This window comes from Ambystoma mexicanum, chromosome 8 (assembly GCF_040938575.1).
Source record: "Ambystoma mexicanum isolate Mex_15411 chromosome 8, UKY_AmexF1_1, whole genome shotgun sequence".
NCBI classification, from domain to species: domain Eukaryota; kingdom Metazoa; phylum Chordata; class Amphibia; order Caudata; family Ambystomatidae; genus Ambystoma; species Ambystoma mexicanum.
In genome coordinates, this window is record NC_090929.1 from 1,661,437,055 (window position 1) to 1,661,459,546 (window position 22,492).

A 22,492-nucleotide genomic window follows, 5' to 3' on the forward strand; every position below is an offset into this window, starting at 1 on the left:
ATGTGCTGATGACATCATACTGATGGACCAAACCAAAGTAGGTCTACAGAGACAATTGGACGCCCTGGAAACATACTTTGAAAATGGACTAAAGATCAACGTTCAAAAATCACAGACTCAAACCTTGGGAGGGAAATGTGTTAAAAGGATCCCCCCACTAGGGCGGCTTACTATTTGAGGGTTGAAAAATTAAGAGAAGTCTCATCCCTAGTATATCTGGGACTAACGATAAATAACAGTGCATGTGATGCACAAAGGGAAGTCGCACTAAGAGAGAAGACCCGCAGTTTGGCTGCTCAGGCTACTCTCCCGGTAACGAAATATTGTTAGTTCTCTTTAAAGCCTGTAGTGGACTTCTATCGACTCAAAGTAGCTCCCATTTTAACCTATGGAGCAGAAACCTCATTTGTGTGATCAGCCTCAATCTATTTTGGAAAAGGTTACTTCTCTTAACACAGGGGTTACCCATCCAAGTGATTAGATGGGAGTTGGGCCTCACGTCCTTATATGCCATCATGGCTTGGAAATCTCTGGCTTTTTATAGAAAATGTATATTGGATGAATCAGAAGGGGGATTCAGAGTCCTGAATGCTGCACTTCATTCAGCGTCGGAAACAATGCTACTCGCATGGCAAGAGATTTGTGTGGCCATATTCCACATCTTGGGCTCCTCTGACGAAGTGCTGAAATCATTCCCAGGAAAGGTGAAAGCCAAGTTATACGACTAGACTAGACTGGATAGAAACCTGCGATAAGATGACATCAATGAAGCTGTATGTTCATCAGAATTTGAGGAACATTAACAAAATACCTACAAAAATGTCTCAATCATCATCTTAGACAACAGTTCATGAGATTCCGAATGAATGTACTCCCTACAAGATAAATAATGGACCTAAGGCGTAGGAATAAAGCTTAAAGGAAGAGAGATTGCAGACTTTGTAATGAACCCAGAGAGTCCTTCCTGCATTTGACATTAGTATGCCCGCGTCTGCGCGAACTAAGATGCCGATAGCTAGAAGGGTTCTTAAGTCAATTTAATACGTTACCTGTTGATGACTGATGGGCGCTTCTGTTAAGAGGAGAACTAATCTCCATCACAATAGCCCTGCCAGCATTTTTGAAGGAAACTTTCATACACTTGAAAAATGCAGATGAAAGCCATTGAAAAAGCTGTTTCTATTTTAATACTTTTGCTAAATGTTACTTCATTTTTAAGAGTTGCATATGCTAACGAGTGCTGATAAGGGGGCGAGTCCCCCTGATAAGGTTTTTCTCTTTTTCTTTTTTTGTTCTGCCTTATTTGTTTTTCTTGGTTGATTTGATTGATTTAAAAAAAAATATTCTTTAATGGCTCAGTATTCTTAATCTTTAAATTTAATTGTCATTGAGAAACTTCTAATGTGATATAGTGTAAGGTTTTGATTTGCAAAACCATGACTAATAAAAAAAACTAAAAAGAGCATCTCCATTCCAGGGGGACACGTGACCCATTCATATTCCAGAAGAGTTGAAACCGCCCTAGTGGCTATGTTCCAAGAGAAGTATGACCAGTCTACGGCAAAGTTCCAGTCAATATCCACCCATTCTTGGAGAGATAGCGACGCATGGGTAATTAAATTTGACGTGCACAAGGGTAAAGAAAATAAATTATAGGTTCAGTCTTTGATATGTCAAAGCCAGTGAAAGGAAACAGTTTATCTAATGTCAATATGGTACCACATCCTACCATAATGTATGTAGTATATAATGCACTTCAGATCATGGGGACATGCATGAAGCAACATGTACAAAAACATACAGAAGCCAACAAGAGGAACCTGCTCTGACTGGCAACCAAACATTGTCTGGAGATCTGCAGTCTGCACACTGTGTAGCAAACATGCTCTGCCCAGCAGTTTTTTTTATACCAGGCCAGCTCAGAATTAAAAAACCAGGATTCAAGAAATCTTATTTTAACAGTATGCTATTATTGAAAGTATAGTGGGAACATCAAGCACTCACTGGTTTCCCAATCTATCCAAAGCCTGCAATACAGAAATTAACAATCAGCACAGGAGGTGGACTGTACACATTATCCAGTTCTCTCTTAGTAGCGGACATGGTTACTTACTACCCTCCAAAAGTCCTAAACCATATGTCCCCACTGCCCTACTCTGGTCCCCATGATCATCAATTATTTTTAACTTTGTGATCTCTCCCCTTCGATAAAGAAGGATTTATACTTCTTTGTAAACAAATTAGCTACAAATTAAATCTAAGGACTAACAAAATAATAAACACTTTACATTCAATTTACTCCTGTGACTGAACCCCCATAATGAACACAGCTAATGTTATGACGATTAAAATTAACTTAAATAATGGTCATAAATATTGTTATATGTTTTCATTTTATTATAATTGTAATTTGACAAGATGCTTATCATTAAGTCTATCAATTACAAAGACTATTAAAGAGTATTCATATTACCAGTATTAGTCATATGAATGCCCAATTAACATAAATAGTGAGATTCTATCAATGTCACAGTAGTGACTCAATATGATATATGGTACACATAGCAATAGTGATATTCATCAATTATAATTAAAGTGGGTCATGAAGAGTGCCGGCCTGTTGGGTCTTGCTCTAAGCTGCGCGTCGGAGGTATGGCGCCACCACATGCTGACATGCTCCCTTTCGTCTGGTGAGTGTTTCGCTCCTAGTCAATGATCACATGACCAGGTCCCGCCTGCACCCGTGCATCGACCGATCATGACACCGTTCTCATTTAGCATCAACATGTACCCAATGCCATGCCTTTAGCGCGAAGCCAGTAGATACATGCAAACCACTGCCCGCACTTGTCTCCCGTTAAAAACAGGCTCTAGGCATCCTACCCACCATGGCGTGCCCATGTCCATATTCAACCCCTGCCACATATTGATTACTTGGCAGTCTGTGGCGTACATTTCCCATGTGGCAATGCTAAATAGGAGAAAGTAAGAGTAGCTATCCTGAAAGGGGTGTGGCTGGGGCAGGGTAACTTTAAGACAGTCAAAATAGAGGTATATACCTGTGCAGACAACTGAAACAAATATATAAGGCATCAGATTCGCCAATAGGTAGTTTCCTTGACTGTACCCTGGGCAAATTACTTTAAGACTTCACCAGGAGTCACCTGCATCCATACCCATGATCGGCCCCGCCTGCATCCGTCCCAATGTACCCTGCTTTCTTCTTCGATGTAACAGCCCGGTCTAGCAAGACTCCGGTCCTTGATGCCTCTGGCTTGGGCTCCCTGGACATATTGCTCTCAAGAAAGCCTCATGCAGGGTGGGAGAGCCTGTGAGCTTGCCGTGGCTGCTTTCCCACATTCAGAGCACTAACCTCCACATCCCCTTTAAGAGACCGCTGGTGGCGGAAGGCGGGTACCTTCGGCTGCATGCCTGCGTGTCTTGCGGAAGGGAAACCGTGTGGATCAGCATTGTTCCGGAGCCTCTGGACGTCTCTAGAGGTGCTCGCGACACTGTCTGAGCCGCCGTTCCTCTCTCAGAAGAGGAAGAGCTCTCTCACGCATGGGCAAAACACGTAGACGATCTATTTGGGCAACAGTGCCAAGCGTTCTGCATTGATCACTGAAAGACACCTACAAAGTGTGATGGGTTCAGACTGGGTTCCTTTTTGTGTGATGTTCTATGACGTAACATTATGGTATTTCCTGGTCTTCCCTCCACTACTGAGACCGTCAGAAAGCTGTTCCCGCCAACACAAAACATTGTGATGAACATGCAATGAGCACAATCGGAGTAGATAGTATGTCACTATGACAGAAGGCCATCTGTGAGGGCTACAAGCCTGAGCTTTCTTTTTACTTTGAATAAGAACATGATGCAGGTAATTATGTTTCTGAAGGTGGGATCTGCCAATCAGACCCCCACTTTCACAATGCTCACATGCACACATGCATCTTGCTGTGACTCTCTCTGAACATTCCCAGCAGCTGCCGTACAGAGTTAGCAGGGCAGGGTCACAGGTCTCATGAGTATTCCTGAACATTTCTGCTGAAATCCCAAGATCCAGCAAATGGAGGTGGCATTCTAACTGTATGCACCTCTGGTTCGAAACTTTAAGGTTGTGTACCTCAGACGTCCCATGGCATTTGTTAATTAAGCAATATGACCCGAGCGGCGGGGGCATTACCGACTCAGGTAATGCCCCGGGGCCCATAGTTATAGGCCCGAGCGAAGTGAGGGCCTTAACGAAGGCCCCGGGGCATTACCTGAGTCGGTAATGCCCCCGCCACCAGGGTCATATTGCTTTTAGTACCCCGGCCCGCATTATATGCGTGACCGGGGCACTAAAAGCATTTTTTTCTGTCCCGAAACGCTGCGGCGTTTTGGGACAGAAAAAAAAAAACAACCAAGTAAATGGCCGCCGGGAAAGGGAAAACGGGAGTCCGTTTTCTCTTTCCATGGCGGCCTTCGGGAGCGGACGCGCTGGGAACACAAAAAGAAGCAGAAGGTAAGTGGGGTTGGGAGGGCGGGAGGGAGGTGAAGGGGCAAGAAAAAAATAAAATAAAACGTACCTTCGTCCCTGCCAGGGGACGATGGAAGCCTCCAGCTGTGTGTAGGCGCGGAGTCTCCACGCTGCTGGAGGCTGCCATCATCCCCCACCAGGGACGCAGGAGCAAGAAGGTAAGTGGGGTGGGGTAGGGAGGAGGGAGGGAAGGAAAAAAAAAAGAAAAAAGCTTACCCGAGTCCCCAGAGGGGGGCGGAGGCAGCCTCTCAGCCGTGGGGAGGCTCGGAGCAGGGATGGCCCCGCTTCGAGCCTCCTCATTGGCTGAGGGGCTGCCAAGCCCCCCTGCCAAGGACAAGGCAGCTGGAGTCCCGGCCGAGAATCGAAGGATTCTTGGCCGGGTAAGGACCCAGCGAGAGCCAATTAGAATGCATGTTGCATTCTGCTTGACTCTCACCGGGTAAAAAAAAACAAAATATAAGCAATGCCATGTCTAGTTTTGACATGGTGGTTACTGAGATAGCACAATTATACAGATGCAAGTAACTGATAACATTTTGTTGTCAGCTTGGTGGACAATGGCTTATTCATGACAGGGAATGGTCTGTATTAAGTTGATTGGACGGGCCCAAAACAACTATGGTGGGTGAAAAGGGTTATCTCCTTAGTCCAGTGAACAGGAACACTTCCTGGGAGGTCTTCTGGGAAGTGCTGCTTCGAAGACAGTCCTGTCATTACAATGGACACCTCGCACCAGGGTGCTGATTTCTGAAGTCCCTTTGATGTAGGCAGACAGCAAAAGAGGGAGGTGTTTGAATAGCCCAGGAGAGAGCTCGATAGTCAAGCCCAGTGTCTTCAAATCACAAACCATCGCCGCTGCTGAACAGCACTGCACCATTGGAACCTGTTGCCATGCTCCCTGATTTGACCCCGGCTCAGCGTTGACAGATAATATTCCCAAAAACAAGCTTTGATGAACTAATTAAACAATATGACCGAGCGGCGGGGAGTGGGCAATGCCCCCGCCGCGAGGATCATATTGCTATTAGTACCCCGACCCGCATTATATGCGTGACCGGGGCACTAAAAGCATTTTTTTCTGTCCCGAAAAGCGCAGCGTTTCAGGACAGAAAAAAAAAAAAACGAACAAGAAAATGGCTGCCGGGAAAGGGAAAACGGGAGTCCGTTTTCTCTTTCCATGGCGGCCTTCGGGAGCGGACGCACTGGGAACACAAGTAGTCCCAGCGCGTCCGATCCCAAAAATAAAAGAAGCAGAAGGTAAGTGGGGTTGGGAGGGCGGGAGGGAGGGGAAGGGGGGAGAAAAATAAAAAATAAAACGTACCTTCGTCCCTGCCAGGGGACAATGGAAGCCTCCAGCTGTGTGGAGGCGCAGAGTCTCCACACTGCTCAAGGCTGCCATCGCCCCCCACCAGGGACTCAGGAGCAAGAAGGTAAGTGGGGTGGGGTAGGGAGGAGGGAGGGAAGGGGGAAAAAAGCTTACCCGAGTCCCCAGCGGGGGGCGGAGGCAGCCTCTCAGCCGTGGGGAGGCTCGGAGTGGGGATGGCCCCGCTTCGAGCCTCCTCATTGGCTGCGGGGCTGCCACGCCCGCCTGCCGAGGACAAGGCAGCTGGAGTCCCAGCCGAGAATCGAAGGATTCTCGGCCAGGTAAGGATCCGGCGAGAGCCAATCAGAATGCGTATTGCATTCTGCTTGACTCTCGCCGGGTACTAATATACAAAATGCCCTTGCAGGTAAAATTAGCTCTCTTCAAACTAAAATTGCAATCAAAAAAGCTGCCTTGCTATTGCCAGTGGAGCCTAATCCCAAGGTGCAGCCCTCCCTAAAGCAGTCCATTAACACTCCTCACCCCTTTAGCTTCAAACAAATAACCATACCAGAGACAGAAAAAATAATACTCTCCCTAAAGCCTTCTAATTGTAAAGGAGATAATTGCCCTGCTCAAATTATAAAAGATGCAGCGAGAGACCTAGCTCCCATCATCTCTAAACTGATCAACGCCTCCTTTAAGACTAACCTAGTGCCCAAAAACCTTAAAAAGTCTTGGGTCCTACCTTTGCTAAAAAAAAAAAACTCTCAACCCTTCCATCCCGACAAATTACAGACCCATCACCTCTGTCCCATTCCTACTTAAAATTATCAACAGGGTAGCCTACTTGCAAATTAAGGATTACCTTGAAACTAATAACCTTCTAGGCTCATGATAACCCGGCTTGCGCCCCCTTCACGGCACTGAAACAGCCTTGATTGATCTAAAGACTCAAATTGACGAGTTGAAGGATAATGGAAAATCAGCTATGCTACTCCTTCCAGACCTTTCGGCAGCCTTTGACTTGGTAGATCATGCAGTCTTATGCAGTCACCTCGGCTCTGCTGCCCATTTTTCAAGCGATGCCATAACTTGGGTACAATCCTTCCTTGCTAACCGGACAATGAGAGTCTTCTCCCCCTTAGCAGCTGCTGATCCCATACAAGTCTCCTGCGGTGTCCCCCAGGGATCATGTGGGTCTCCCACTATGTACAACATCTTTACCAAACCTTTGTTTGACAAGTTGGACAGACTGGGTGTCATCTACACAAATTACGCAGATGAAACTCAGATCCTCATCCCCCTCTCGGGTAACTTCTTGGAAGACTCAGCTTTGATAAACAAGACATATCTCCTCATTCAGGCATGGATGGCATCCCATGGCCTATGTCTGAATGACGATAAAACGGAGTTTCTGATCCTCGGCACAGAGACAGCGATTAAAAAACTTGACCCGAACTATGCCTCATTTAACATTGACAACAATGTCATCAAAGTGATGCCTGCAGTCAAAACCCTTAGGGTCTATCTGGACTCAGCACTCACTTTCAAGAAACAAATTAACTCCCCAGCTTCCTGCACAGCCTATACTTGTAAACTGATCCGAGCACGTAGGCCATTCCTAACGGAGGCCAGCTGTATTACCTTAGCCAATGCACTTATCATATCCAGATTGGACTACTGTAATGCCCTATATGCGGGATCTAACAAGTATATCCTTAACAAACTCCAAACACTCCAAAATAACGCTCTTAGAGTAGCCTTAAACATTCCTAACAGTGCCCATGTCTCTACCGCCAGAAGGAATATTCACTGGCAAAGAATTAAAGACAGGATCACCCTCAAAACTCTCTCGCTCACATCCAAATGCCTCAACAACATAGCTCCTCCCAATCTAGCTAATAGAATTAACAAGAGAATCTCAAACCGCCCCACAAGAATGACTAACGCCTATACCTTGATGCTGCCTAGATACAAAAAGAGTACATCTGGCAGCGCTAGCTTTCCAGTCAGAGCTGGCCAAAATTGGAACAAACTTCCCTTAGAACTTAGAAAGGACCAACCTTACCCAAGTTTCAGGCGTAAGGTTCTCTCATGGATTCGATCTAATGACATCTAAAGTGATCACCCTCTTCTACTAGAACCACTCGCCCTGAGCGACACTTCTCGACTATGCCAACTGTTAACCTGACCCCCCATAGGAACCTCTGACTACCACTGCTTGCATCTAGGAATTTCACTGGATCCTACCGGGACTACAAACTGTGGTTGATTGTGAATTGGCTCTTATGTTGCCGACACCTGGCATTAATTGTACAAGTATATTCAGACTGTAACGCTGCTGAACTGTCCTACTGTCTATTTTGTGTGTCACTGTAACTAAGTTCTCAAGTATCCTTGTAATGTTTGCGCCCGGCTACCTGCGGGTTTGGTTTTGCGCTATATTAAATAAACAAACAAACAGACAGTGCCCAGACTCCCAATTTGGTCCGGAAAAGCCTGGCTCAATGCTGTTGAGTCCTGAAAGACAGGAACTAAAGGTATTTGACGTGGTCCTGTTCAGACGGTCAGCCTTAAAAGACCCTGGTGACTTTAAGCCCCCTTCTCTTCCTTTTGAAAGACATATTCAATAACTTTGACAGTTTGCTGCTGAAATCTTTGCCTGAGCACCCCTGTCTGCACGTCCAGCAGAGTGCACTTCTATTCCAAAGTCTGCTTTCTCTGTGTTTTACCTTACAAAGGTCGTCCAGCAGCTTTTTATTATTACTTGTGTGCATATTTGTACTATTTGAAAGATCCCATTTTTGTAGAACCTTGATTGGACGTTGTTTTATTTTAGCATCCCTGCACTATTGTTGTGTGTGTTGCTTGTGTATCAGCTCACACCCTCCCAGAAGAGTATAGCCCGCCCTCGACCTGCACTTCCCTAAACAGTGAATGAGGTATAACCATCGTGCTGTATCTTTTGAACTTTTATGATTGGGATCAGTGCAGGTTTAGTTGCAGTGTGTACCAGAGTAGGCGCTTTATCCTGCTGCTCATCCTTCTACTCCTGCAGAGGCGTTGTCATTTGGTCACAATAGTGTTACAGGGAAGCCAAGACTACAAATACCAATGGCCAAGTAATTGCCTAAAAGATGGATTTCCTTGCAGTAACTATTACCTGCAATTTAGTGCATACGTTGCTATTGTCGGACGTTGGGCCTCATTACGAGGTTGGCGGTAACCTGCTGGTGCTTCCTGCGGGTTGCTGCCAACATTGGTCCTCATTACGAGGTTGGCGGTAACCCGCTGGTGCGTCCGGCGGGTTGCCAGCAACCCTGTATTACCGTTACCGAGCACCTGACATGCCGGTGCTACCGGGATATCACAAGCAGCGGCGGTACGGTAAGTTCCCATTACCATGGGAACTTGTTACGGGCACCTTTATTTCAGAACCGGCTCACTCCTAATGAGGCCCATTGAGTTCACAAGGATGCAGGATTGGATGTAAATCTCTACACCAGCAATCACCATGCACCCAGAATTACTCCCGGGTGTTTAGGAGGTCTTCCAGCTTCACTTGAGTCATATTTGTTAAATGTGCCTTCCTTAAGCTTCAGAAAAAATACACAACTCTAATACTGAGCTAACCAGAGACATCCTGGGTCTGATAAGCATGGCCAGGATTTTCCCAAGGAATGCCCCACCCCTTTCCCTTTGCCCTATTGTGTAAAGAGAAGGAGATGCGTGTGGTTTTGGCACCAACATCTGCCACCATTTTTCTGTACAGGATCTATCGTGGAAAGGGTCTGGCGATAACACGCTATAAGAGAAGGAGAGGGGTCGCTGAAGGTACAAACCTGTGATGGCATTAGCAGTCCGCAGCATATGGTGCAGTGATCGAAGTGAGCGGGAACAGTCGGAAGGCGTGTTCACTACTTTTATTTGTTTCTGTTTACCATTGGTCTACTTTTTACAAACATTTTCACCATTCTATATAGAGGATTTATCCATTCATGTCCCTGTGCATGTGTAACGTTGTAATAGGAGCCTTAGTTACTAGCCACTTAGGCCATTGTCTTGGGAGGATAGCTCAAAGGCAACGTGCTCGCCTTGGAAGCAAGACGACATGGAGCCACACAGGTTCGATCCCCGGGTCCGCGCTTAGAAACCTCTGGGTATTAAGCGCGTTATAAATAACCTATCACCGCGACACTTTGTCACATGTTGCACAGTGCTTCCGCCTACTTTCTCCTCTGCCTAGACCATAGTTCTACTACTTTTTTCAGTACACTTCTACCACCGGATAGGTGACGTTGGACCGAATGGAAACAGAAACCAGCTCACAACAATACAGAAAAGGCAGCCTCCCCTTCCACACAGACTAATCCCTTTTATATTTGCAATTTATTGAAACTATCCCCACAAGAACAACATCATTTAGTTTACTGTTAAGTCCTGCTCTATTCTTTCTCTTTCATGTTTATCATTCCAAGTTTGATATGAAGGTCTAACGTAGAAGGCCTGTCTGTTTCATTCACCTCCCCTCCTTATCATTGTCAAAGCTCTTAGTCTATCAGCAATTTCGCAGCTTGTTTGTCTCCTCCCACCTCACTCACTTGTTTTTTTCCTCCCTCTCCTCCTCCAGCACTATCTAAATCGTTGTCAGGCCTAGTACGATAGTTGCTTGTTTTGTTCTTCTCCTTCTCCCTGTTCCGCGCCCCCCCCTTCACCTCTTGTAAAATTCTGGCACTACCAGAATTGTTGTCAGGCCTAGTAACGTAGCCGCTTGTCTGTCTCATTCTCCTTCCCACCCCCTCCCTTCCTTATCATTGTCATAGCTCCTGCACTATCTGAAATGTCGCCAGGCTGAGTACGATAGTTAATTTCACATTCTTAATGTATCAAGGACTTGTAAGAATGTCACTGTATTCTCCCTTGTTCCCTCCCTAGCTGGTAGCACTTTGAAACACATTGTGTATATGCGCTATATAAATAAACTATCAATATCAATAAGAAGTACATTAAAAAGATATAAATAATAAATAGACTTCTGTTGCATAATGTCAAAGAAATTGCGCTTAGTTCTTTGTGTGAACAGGGGCAAGGAAATGCATGTCTTTAGACATAAGCAGATGGTTTTAGATAGTATTGTGTGGCTACACGCTGCTCGAATGCCGCTGGGATACAACTAATGCCTTATCACGGGACAACATAGTCGTCAGAATAACTGAACAGACAAACATGAGATGGTACTGTCATATGATGGTGTGAATTATTGATATAAAAATGCTTTAGGCTAAACTTGTTTGAGATCAATGGCGAGGCAATCAATATGCGTATTAAAGTGTATCTCCTTGGCACAGCCATGAAGGTATTTCACAAGGGTATGTATCATATTTGAAAGATGTTTCGGCGCAAAAAAATACAAAGCTGCCCTTCCTCTGGACATATCTTTAATAAATAACTGACTTACTCTTGCACACAATCTATCACATTTCCCAGTTTCCAGCCACATGAAGGCCTCACTTTAATTGCATGTGAAAGTCAATCAACTACTACCAAATGTAATTTTCTAAAGAAAAAGCTATTGCATCCATGCACTTTTAGTGCCATCGTTGTATGTGTAAAAGCCAGTAAAAAAGAAAGTGCAGATTTCACAGTCCTGTGTTCAACATGTAGCCTCGGGTTCAAATTGCTGGCAGTGCCAACTTAGCCACTGACCCTGCAGCGATCTATACACTGAGTAGCATTGACTTGTGCAATAATAACACCTTAGAAGCAGGCGGATCGGGAAGAAATGCGACATTAAACCGGCATAGCTATATTGTAAAACGGACACTGACAAAATCAATAGGTCTGGCATTACTGCAATCAAAAGCTTGCACATTGAATACAATTAGTATTGTGGGTATCATTTTGTAACATTATTTGCGTGAGGAAAGTCCTGGTACTTGCTAGTAATCTCAGACTAGGAGACAATGATTAAATCGGGTAAAGAACGATGGTCTGGAGACCTGCCCAGAGCAATGCCAGAAGTTATTATTAATTCTAAACCTTTCAGGCATCACCTCTTTTGTTTTGCTCCGTCACCCCGAGAGGGACAGGAATGCCCAGACGTGGGTCCCGTGCCTGCTGGGCCTAGAGACCCAAGATACTCCTCACTGATGAGGCCCAACAAGGGCGAAACATGTTTGGAGATGCTTGCGGCCTCGTGCAGGAGGCATGTGACCTAGCAGTTTGGGCTGGACCGCCCCTTTTGGGGTGGGGCCAAGCCTGATTTGCATATGGTCTTTCCCCTTCTGTAGTGGCTTGGCAGGCAAAGAACGATGGTCTGGAGGGTTTCCCACAGCAATGCCAGAGGTTATGATTAATTCTAAACCTTCCAGCCATCACCCCTTTTGTTTTGTCAAAGATGTGCTGTCCAACCCCTTTACATATGTTAGTGTTGGAGCGTGTTCCCAAAATTAATGACTATGATGCTCCCAGCTCCTAGATTCAAGAGAGGTTGCAGGAAGGCAAGAGGTGGGATCAGGTTAGCGTTGATAGTTCGGAGGTGGTCCCTGGGGTGAAAGGCTCCCCAGGAGCATATGATGGGTTGGTAGCCTTGAGGGTGGGTTTGTGATAAATTAACTTCTGGGGCGCCAGTGGTACAGGGATGAATATCGGTTTCTAAAACATCAATCAGCCCCACACCTCTATTACACCAGAAGGGAGCCGAACAGATTGGGAACACAAGTAAATTATAAATCTCCTTGTCCAGGTTTGGTAACGTGGACGGAACGCAGGCTTATCTCTAAAAGGTTGTGGATCGTTGGTTAGTTGCAACACAGTGAAAATACAATTGTTACCCAATGATAAAAGGAACTGTCCAGTCAAGGTTGTATAAAAATATCTACTTTATTATTATCACAACAGACAGTTCTAGCGCGCTACAAAATAGAACCCACCCTGTAAAGGAATACAGAGGACAGTTTCAGGAAGGAAAGGGGATGCACTCTGGATACTGACAGGAGGGTAGTCCGTAAAGTAATTAATCATAATGTTCAAGGTTACTTGGTTTTAGCACAAAGGGAGCAGTGTGTCGTAAAATGTCACTACCGGCCTTTGGAGAAGGACCAGTGGGGGCAGAACCACAATATATCTTGTGCTTGTAGATGTTCTTGGTGCTCGACAGCGTCGAGTCAGTTTCAGGGTGCTTTGCAGCTTCTGCAACAAAGTTCAAGATGAGAGACAGCTGCGGGTATCAGGCGGCAGGCAGTTCGACGAGTGAGGCTGGACGGACGGCTGCAGGCTGTCCTACACAGAGACTTGAGGTCAGGAATCAACTCATTGCTGGTTAGCGGGTCTGAAGCACCGGTTGATGTGTCTCGGATGGTGTGAGTGCCTGCAGCATGACAACAGTCAGCAGTGCAGTCGGTTGCAGCTTGAGGGGCTCGACTGCCTAGAAAAAGTCCTTTATGGCGGATGCTGGTTGATGCTTGTTGGTGCACTCCTCCTAGCTTCTTTGCTGGGCGTGTGTCGTCCTTTAAGGCGGACGGCCCAAAGCTGAGGAGAGTGTTTGCAGGCCGCAGCCTTGTCCTTTGTTCAGAGACTCTGGCACTTCCCACCTAGGAAGCTTGCTTGCAGAGCCTAGCAGGGCATGCTGTATGCTGCTTGGTACCGGCTCTGGACCTGCTAGAGGGTCCTCTGGATTCAGTATCTCCCTCTATTCCCTAGGAGATGTTATGGGGAGGGATTTTGCTTCCCTCTTGGAAATCCTGGCCTTCATTCACTGGCAGAACCTGTAAGGCAGGCTGTAGCTTCAACCAGGGTCCAAAATGAGTCCTTCTTGTTGCTGTTTGTGACGTCTTAGGATGATCTGCTAAGAGATGGGCTCAGCACTCTTTCAAAGCCAAATGGGCCCCAGTGATCTGTGCAGGCTAAGCCTACCTTAATGAACCAATCCTAGGTCCCCACCAACAATCTTCTATTATGCATGAGGTCAAATCCAGAGTGCTTTGCAACAGGAAATGTAAGAAGTGGCAACATGTACCACTAAGTCCCACCCATCTTCCTGTTTGTTGTGGATCAAAGTGTCTCTCTGGTTAATTGAGCTCTCTGTGACTCTTGATCAAAGAGCAGGTCTCCCTTAAAGTTTGTGGCGAGAACAGACTTTCTGTCTCCATCAAATCACATACTCATACCTTTCTGAATGGGGACCCCCTGCGGGGATGACCACTGTAAACAGTTGTCCCAGACATGACATTCACGGCCCTTCATACTAAGGGGCAAGAGCGGACTTCAAGTTGAGACAGATGCATATTAAAAGGGTGTTGGGCATCCTGTCCTTTGTCAGTCCTGCAACCAGGCCTCCTGCAGGACTGCTTCAATAAGCTTTCATCATTATGCGCTGCCACCAGAAGGCAGAAAAAAGGATAGGGTAGATCCATGGAGCCGTTGATATTTAATAAGGCTGGCCACGGCAGGAGGAAGGTGTTGCCCTCCTCCTCTTGCTGCTTTTGTGTACTCATGGCTGTCACATTCCAACTGAACATGACAGGACGACTGCGCCTGTAGGCTGTGTCCACCCAGAGTTCACATGACTATGTGTTTGTTGTGCGGTGAGCATAGGGAAATGTGTGCGGATTAACCCCACACATTTTCCGGGGTTGATCTCCCATCATTCATTTTCTTTAAAAAATATAAAAAAAGCCCAGGCGAGTGCACACCCACCATGCGGATGGTCGAATTCCTCATAGGTTTAGCAGGAGACAATGAAAGAAGAGAGGAGGGTGAAGGAGAAAGTGGTGGTGGGGAAAATGAGAAGAGTAGACTGAAAGGAGGGTGTTCGGAGTATTTCTGATTTTAGATATTTTCCAGTAGCAATAAGAAGGAACGTCATTGGCTGGGTGGAATGAGCGGAGTTCGGGTGGTGGCATGTCTTGCAGGGTAGAGGAGAATTTGCAGGGAAGAGAGCAGAGAGATTAGAGTAGGGTGTGTGCTCTTGTGGATAGTGATTGTGTTAGAGAACATTAATTGCTGAGTTTAAGTCCAAAGAGTTTGTTCAAGGGATCTGCCATTGGTGACCGGAGAAAGAACAAGGACTTCCTCGAACTAGGGAGCCGTGGAGCAGGGCTTGCATGTACGTTCTTGATCAGGATAGCAAGAGGCAGGGTCACAGGGAGGAATCACAGGTTAAATGAGACCTGCCAGATTCCTTTGGGGTTTGGATTTGGAGGGCACCCACGGAAGGATCGGGTTTAAGATGTGGAGCTTTGGAGACATTTGGAATTAAGTCACCCATAAAATCGAGGGGGACTTGGGCTGGGAGGGAGTGGAGAGTGATGTTGCGGATGGGACAGAAAGACCTAGAAGCATGGGGGAGGAGACAGAGGAGGAGAGTATTGAAAGGGACTGGTGCAATCAGTTGCCCCAATATGTGTTTGAAGGAAGAGTCAAGGAAGTCAGTGAGGGACAAAGGGAAGGGCGGCGGGTTATAAGGCCCACCCTTCACCCCTTCACGATCAGTCGGAGAGAGTTAGAGAAACTTGCAAAGTCACTTGAAGAGCAAAAACTGGGGCAGGGCTGTGTGAGGGGTGCCCCATGCCTGTCTCAGTAATCCCCATAACAGAGAATCCGAAGTGAGCGAGGAAATGGGTTTCATTTCAGAACGATTTATCATTCCGAAGCCTGAGGTTAAGAACAGAGGGGGCAGGTGGAGAGAATAAGGGGAGCTATGAAGGAAGCAGAGGGGTGGGGGCAGCTAAGGTTTGCACAGTTAAAGTGGGCAGAGTATCTTTTGTGAGAGGATAGAGGGAGGGAGCAGGGACGGGAGGAGTTGGTGGGCAGCAGGAGTGGTAGGGCCATGCGGCGGAAGGAGAGATCGGTGAATGGGAGTGCAAGGATAGGATGTAGCAAAGCAGGCATTATTTTTGGGGTACAGTCCTAAAACAGAATAGCGACCTGAAATCAAATAAAAGGCCTTTAGTCTGGCAAAGAGTACGACTCCATTCAAATCACCTGTGGGTCATTGAAGACAGCCAAGAGTGAACCCACCAAAACCTTGGGATGAGAGAGAATGATCACCAAAACCTTGGGAGGAGAGAGAATGATTATCAGAAGTGAGACTCCATTCAAGGGTTCAGACCATTGAGGCGGGTGCTCGGAAGTTTATTCCATTTATGTCTATGGGCCATTGAGGCGGGTGCTGAGGAGTGTGATTCCATTTATGTTCATGGGCCAATCAGGCAGGTGCTCGGGAGCGCGATTACATTTATGTCCATGGTCCATTAAGGTGGGTGCTCAGGAGTGTGATTCCATTTATGTCCATGGGCCATTGAGGCGGGTGCTCAGGAGTGATTCCATTTATGTTCATGGGCCATTGAGGCGGGTGCTCTAGAGTGTGATTCAATTTATGTCCATGGGCCATTGAGGCGGGTGCTCGGGAGTGCAATTCCATTTATGTCAACGGGCCTTTGAGGCAGGTGCTCAGGAGTGTGATTCCATTTATGTCCATGGGCCATTGAGGCGGGTGCTCAGGAGTGTGATTCCATGTATGTCCATGGGCCATTGAGGCGGGTGCTCAGGAGTGTGATTCATTTATATCCATGGACCATTGAGGAAGGTGCTCGGGAGTGTGATTCCATGTATGTCCATGGGCCATTGAGGTGGGTGCTCAGGAGTGTGATTCCATTTATGTCCATGGGCCATTGAGGCATGTGTTCTGGAGTGCGATTCCATTTATGTCCATGGGCCATTGAGACTGGTGTTCGGGAGTGTGATTCCATTTATGTCCATGGGCTCTTCAGACTGGTGCTCGGGAGTGCGATTCCATTTATGTCCAAGGGCCATTGAGGCGGGTGCTCGGGAGTGCTATTCCATTTATGTCAACGGGCCTTTGAGGCGGGTGCTCAGGAGTGTGATTCCATCTATGTCCATGGGCCATTGAGGCAGGTGCTCAAGAGTGTGATTCCACTTATGTCCATGGGCCATTGAGGCAGGTGCTCGGTAGTGCGATTCCATTTATGTCCATGGGCCATTGAGGCCGGCGCTCGGGAGTGTGATTCCATTTATGTGCATGGGCCATTGAGGTTGGTGCTCAGGAGAGTGATTCCATTTATGTCCAAGGGCCATTGAGGCAGGTGTTCTGGAGTGCGATCCCATTTATGTCCATGGGCCATTGAGGTGGGTGCTCAGGAGTGCGATTCGATTTCTGTCCATGGGCCATTGAGACTGGTGCTCGGGAGTGCGATTCCATTTATTTCAACGGGCCATTGATGCCGGTGCTCAGGAGTGCAGTTCCATTTATGTCCATGGGCCACTGAGACGGGTGCCCAGGAGTGCGATTCCATTCATGTCCATGGGCCTTTGAGGCGGATGCTCGGGAGTGTGATTCCATTTATGTCCATGGGCCACTGTGGCGGGCGCCCAGGAGTGCGATTACATTCATGTCCATGGGCCATTGTGGTGGGTGCTTAGGAATGCGATTCTATTTATGTCCATGGGCCATTGAGGCGGGTGCTCGGGAGTGTGATTCCATTTATGTCCATGGGCCATTGAGGCGGGTGCTCAGGAGTGTGATTCCATGTATGTCCATGGGCCATTGAGGCGGGTGCTCAGGAGTGTGATTCCATTTATGTCAATGGGCCACCGAGGAGGGTGCTCGGGAGTGTAATTCCATTTATGTCCATGGGCCATTGATGCGGGTGCTCGGGAGTGCGATTCCATGTATGTCCATTGGCCATTGAGACTGGTGCTCAGGAGTGTGATTCCATTTATGTCCATGGACCATTGAGGCGGGTGCTCGGGAGTGCGATTCCATTCATGTCCATTGGCCATTGAGACTGGTGCTCAGGAGTGTGATTCCATTTATGTCCATGGACCATTGAGACGGGTGCTCAGGAGTATGATTCCATTTATGTCTATGGGCCATTGAGGCGGGTGCTCGGGAGTGCGATTCCATTTATGTCAACGGGCCATTGATGCCGGTGCTATGGAGTGCGATTCCATTAATGTCCATGGGCCATTGAGGCGGGTGATCAGGAGTTTAATTCCATTTATGTCCATTGGCCATTGAGGCGGATGCTCGGGAGTGCGATTCCATTTATGTCCATGGGCCACTGAGACGGGTGCCCAGGAGTGCGATTTCATTTATGTTCATCGGCCACTAAGGGGCGTGCTCAGGAGTGTGATTCCATTTATGTTTATGGGCCATTGAGGCGGATGCTCGGGAGTGTGATTCCATTTATGTCCATGGGCCACTGCGGCGGGCTCGGGAGTGTGATTCCATTTATGGTCATGGGCCATTGAGGCGGGTGCTCAGGCGTGCAATTCCATTTATGTCAATGGGCCACCGAGGAGGGTGCTCGGGAGTGTGATTCAATGTATGTCCATGGACCATTGAGACTGGTGCTCAGGAGTGTGATTCCATTTATGTCTATGGGCCATTGAGGCGGGTGCTCGGGAGTGCGATTCCATTCATGTCCATGGGACATTAAGGCGGTTGCTCAGGAGTGTGATTCCATTCATGTCCATGGGCCATTGAGGCGGGTGCTCGGGAGTGCAATTCCATTCATGTCCATGGGACATTAAGGCGGTTGCTCAGGAGTGTGATTCCATTCATGTCCATGGGCCATTGAGGCGGGTGCTCAGGTGTGTGATTCCATTTATGTCTATGGGCCATTGAGGCGGGTGCTCGGGAGTGCGATTCCATTCATGTCCATGGGACATTAAGGCGGTTGCTCAGGAGTGTGATTCCATTCATGTCCATGGGCCATTGAGGCGGGTGCGCGGGAGTGCAATTCCATTCATGTCCATGGGACATTAAGGCGGTTGCTCAGGAGTGTGATTCCATTCATGTCCATGGGCCATTGAGACTGGTGCTCAGGAGTGTGATTCCATTTATGTCTATGGGCCATTGAGGCGGGTGCTCGGGAGTGCGATTCCATTCATGTCCATGGGACATTAAGGCGGTTGCTCAGGAGTGTGATTCCATTCATGTCCATGGGCCATTGAGGCGGGTGCTCAGGTGTGTGATTCCATTTATGTCCATGGGGCACTGAGGCGGGTGCTCAGGAGTGCAATTCCATTTATGTCCATGGGCCATTGAGGCGGGTGCTTAGGAGTGCGATTCCATTCCTGTCCATGGGCTATTGTGGCGGGTGCTGGGATTCCGATTCCATTTATGTCCATGGGCCATTGAGGCGGGTGCTCTGGAGTGCGATTCCATTTATGTCCATGGGCCATTGAGGCGGGTGCTCTGGAGTGCGATTCCATTTATGTTCATGGGCCATTGAGGCTGGTGCTCGGGAGTGCGATTCCATTTATGTCCATGGGCCATTGAGCATGTGCGTTTCCATTTATGTCCATGGGCCATTGAGGTGGGTGCTCTGGAGTGTGATTCCATTTATGTCCATGGGCCATATCCATTTATGTCCATGGGCCATCGAGGCGGGTGTTCGGGAGTGTGATTCCATTTATGTCCATGGGCCATCGAGGCGGGTGCTCAGGAGTGCGATTCCATTTATGTTCATGGGCCATTGAGGCGGGTGCTCGGGAGTGCGATTCCATTTATGTCCATGGGCCATCGAGCATGTGCGTTTCCATTTATGTTCATGGGCCATTGAGGCGGGTGCTCTGGAGTGCGATTCCATTTATGCCCATGGGCCATTGAGGCGGGTGCTCGGGAGTGTGATTCCATTTATGTTCATGGGCCATTGAGGCGGGTGCTCGGGAGTGCAATTCCATTTATGTCCATGGGCCATCGGGGCGGGTGCTCGGGAGTGCAATTCCATTTATGTCCATGGGCCATATCCATTTATGTCCATGGGCCATCGAGGCGGGTGCTCGGGAGTGTGATTCCATTTATGTCCATGGGCCATTGAAGCGGGTGCTCTGGAGTGCGATTCCATTTATGTCCATGGGCCATTGAGGCGGGTGCTCGGGAGTGCGATTCCATTTATGTCCATGGGCCATTGAGGCGGGTGCTCTGGAGTGCGATTCCATTTATGTCCATGGGCCATATCCATTTATGTCCATGGGCCATCGAGGCGGGTGCTCAGGAGTGCAATTCCATTTATGTCCATGGGCCATTGAAGCGGGTGCTCTGGAGTGCGATTCCATTTATGTCCATGGGCCATTGAGGCGGGTGCTCGGGAGTGCGATTCCATTTATGTCCATGGGCCATTGAGGTGGGTGCTCTGGAGTGTGATTCCATTTATGTTCATGGGCCATTGAGGCAGGTGCGCGGGAGTGCAATTCCATGTATGTCCATGGGCCATCGAGGCGGGTGGCCAGGAGTGCAATTCCATGTATGTCCATGGGCCATCGAGGCGGGTGGCCAGGAGTGCAATTCCATGTATGTCCATGGGCCATTGAGGCGGGTGCTCTGGAGTGCGATTCCATTTATGTCCATGGGCCATTGAGGCGGGTGCTCGGGAGTGCTATTCCATTTATGTCCAAGGGCCATTGAGGCGGGTGCTCGGGAGTGCGATTCCATTTATGTTCATGGCCATTGAGGCGGGTGCTTGGGAGTGTGATTCCATTTATGTCCATGGCCATTGAGGCGGGTGCTCAGGAGTGCGATTCCATTCATGTCCTTGGGCCACTGAGGCGGGGGCTTGGGAGTGCGATTCCATTCATGTCCATGGGCCATTGAGGCGGGTGCTCAGGAGTGTGATTCCATTTATGTCCATGGGCCATTGAGGCGGGTGCTCGGGAGTGTGATTCCATTTATGTCCATGGGCCATTGAGGCGGGTGCTGAGGAGTGTGATTTCATTTATGTCCATGGGCCATTGAGGCAGGTGCTCGGGTGTGCAATTCCATTTATGTCCATGGGCCATTGAGGTGGGTGCTCGGGAGTGCGTTTCCATTTATGTCCATGGGCCATTGAGGTGGGTGCTCTGGAGTGCGATTCCATTTATGTCCATGGGCCATTGAGGCGGGTGCTCTGGAGTGCGATTCCATTTATGTTCATGGGCCATTGAGGCTGGTGCTCAGGAGTGCGATTCCATTTATGTCCATGGGCCATTGAGCATGTGCGTTTCCCTTTATGTCCATGGGCCATTGAGGTGGGTGCTCTGGAGTGTGATTCCATTTATGTCCATGGGCCATTGAGGCGGGTGCTCGGGAGTGTGATTCCTTTTATGTCCATGGGCCATTGAGGCGGGTGCTCGGGAGTGTGATTCCTTTTATGTTCATGGGCCATCGAGGCGGCTGTTCGGGAGTGTGATTCCATTTATGTCCATGGGCCATTGAGGCGGGTGCTCTGGAGTGCGATTCCATTTATGTCCATGGGCCATTGAGGCGGGTGCTCTGGAGTGCGATTCCATTTATGTTCATGGGCCATTGAGGCTGGTGCTCAGGAGTGCGATTCCATTTATGTCCATGGGCCATTGAGCATGTGCGTTTCCATTTATGTCCATGGGCCATTGAGGTGGGTGCTCTGGAGTGTGATTCCATTTATGTCCATGGGCCATTGAGGCGGGTGCTCGGGAGTGTGATTCCTTTTATGTTCATGGGCCATTGAGGCAGATGCTCGGGAGTGCAATTCCATTTATGTCCATGGGCCATCGAGGCGGCTGTTCGGGAGTGTGATTCCATTCATGTCCATGGGCCATTGAGGCGGGTGCTCAGGAGTGCAATTCCATTTATGTCCATGGGCCATCGAGGCGGCTGTTCGGGAGTGTGATTCCATTTATGTCCATGGGCCATCGAGGCGGGTGCTCAGGAGTGCGATTCCATTTATGTTCATGGGCCATTGAGGCGGGTGCTCGGGAGTGCGATTCCATTTATGTCCATGGGCCATCGAGCATGTGCGTTTCCATTTATGTTCATGGGCCATTGAGGCGGGTGCTCTGGAGTGCGATTCCATTTATGCCCATGGGCCATTGAGGCGGGTGCTCGGGAGTGTGATTCCATTTATGTTCATGGGCCATTGAGGCGGGTGCTCGGGAGTGCAATTCCATTTATGTCCATGGGCCATCGGGGCGGGTGCTCGGGAGTGCAATTCCATTTATGTCCATGGGCCATATCCATTTATGTCCATGGGCCATCGAGGCGGGTGCTCGGGAGTGTGATTCCATTTATGTCCATGGGCCATCGAGGCGGGTGCTCAGGAGTGCAATTCCATTTATGTCCATGGGCCATTGAAGCGGGTGCTCTGGAGTGCAATTCCATTTATGTCCATGGGCCATTGAGGCGGGTGCTCGGGAGTGCGATTCCATTTATGTCTATGGGCCATTGAGCACGTGTGTTTCCTTTTATGTCCATGGGCCATTGAGGCGGGTGCTCTGGAGTGCGATTCCATTTATGTCCATGGGCCATTGAGGCGGGTGCTCGGGAGTGCGATTCCATTTATGTTCATGGGCCATTGAGGCAGGTGCGCGGGAGTGCAATTCCATGTATGTCCATGGGCCATCGAGGCGGGTGGCCGGGAGTGCAATTCCATGTATGTCCATGGGCCATCGAGGCGGGTGCCCGGGAGTGCTATTCCATTTATGTCCATGGGCCATTGAAGCGGGTGCTCGGAGTGCTATTCCATTTATGTCCAAGGGCCATTGAGGCGGGTGCTTGGGAGTGCGATTCTATTTATGTCCATGTGCCAATGTGGCGGGTGCTGGGCGTGTGATTCCATTTATGTCCATGGCCATTGAGGCGGGTGCTTGGGAGTGTGATTCCATTTATGTTCATGGCCATTGAG

General features: G+C 48.4%; 1 protein-coding gene across 3 annotated transcripts in view; it reads right to left on the reverse strand.

The window, feature by feature from the left end:
- The window catches only part of RGS10 (regulator of G protein signaling 10), a 300,522-nt gene that overhangs the window by 160,227 nt on the left and 117,803 nt on the right, over positions 1 to 22,492 (reverse strand). The window contains exon 1 of one of the 3 annotated variants that reach the window (XM_069611934.1): positions 3,177 to 3,361. The exons of 1 other annotated variant lie outside the window; for it this stretch is intronic. In XM_069611934.1, the coding sequence (XP_069468035.1) occupies positions 3,177 to 3,198 (22 nt within the window). In that variant the 5' untranslated portion in view covers positions 3,199 to 3,361. Of the gene's footprint in view, positions 1 to 3,164; positions 3,362 to 22,492 lie in introns of those variants that run through there. One more of the 3 variants, XM_069611933.1, reaches the window with a different exon arrangement.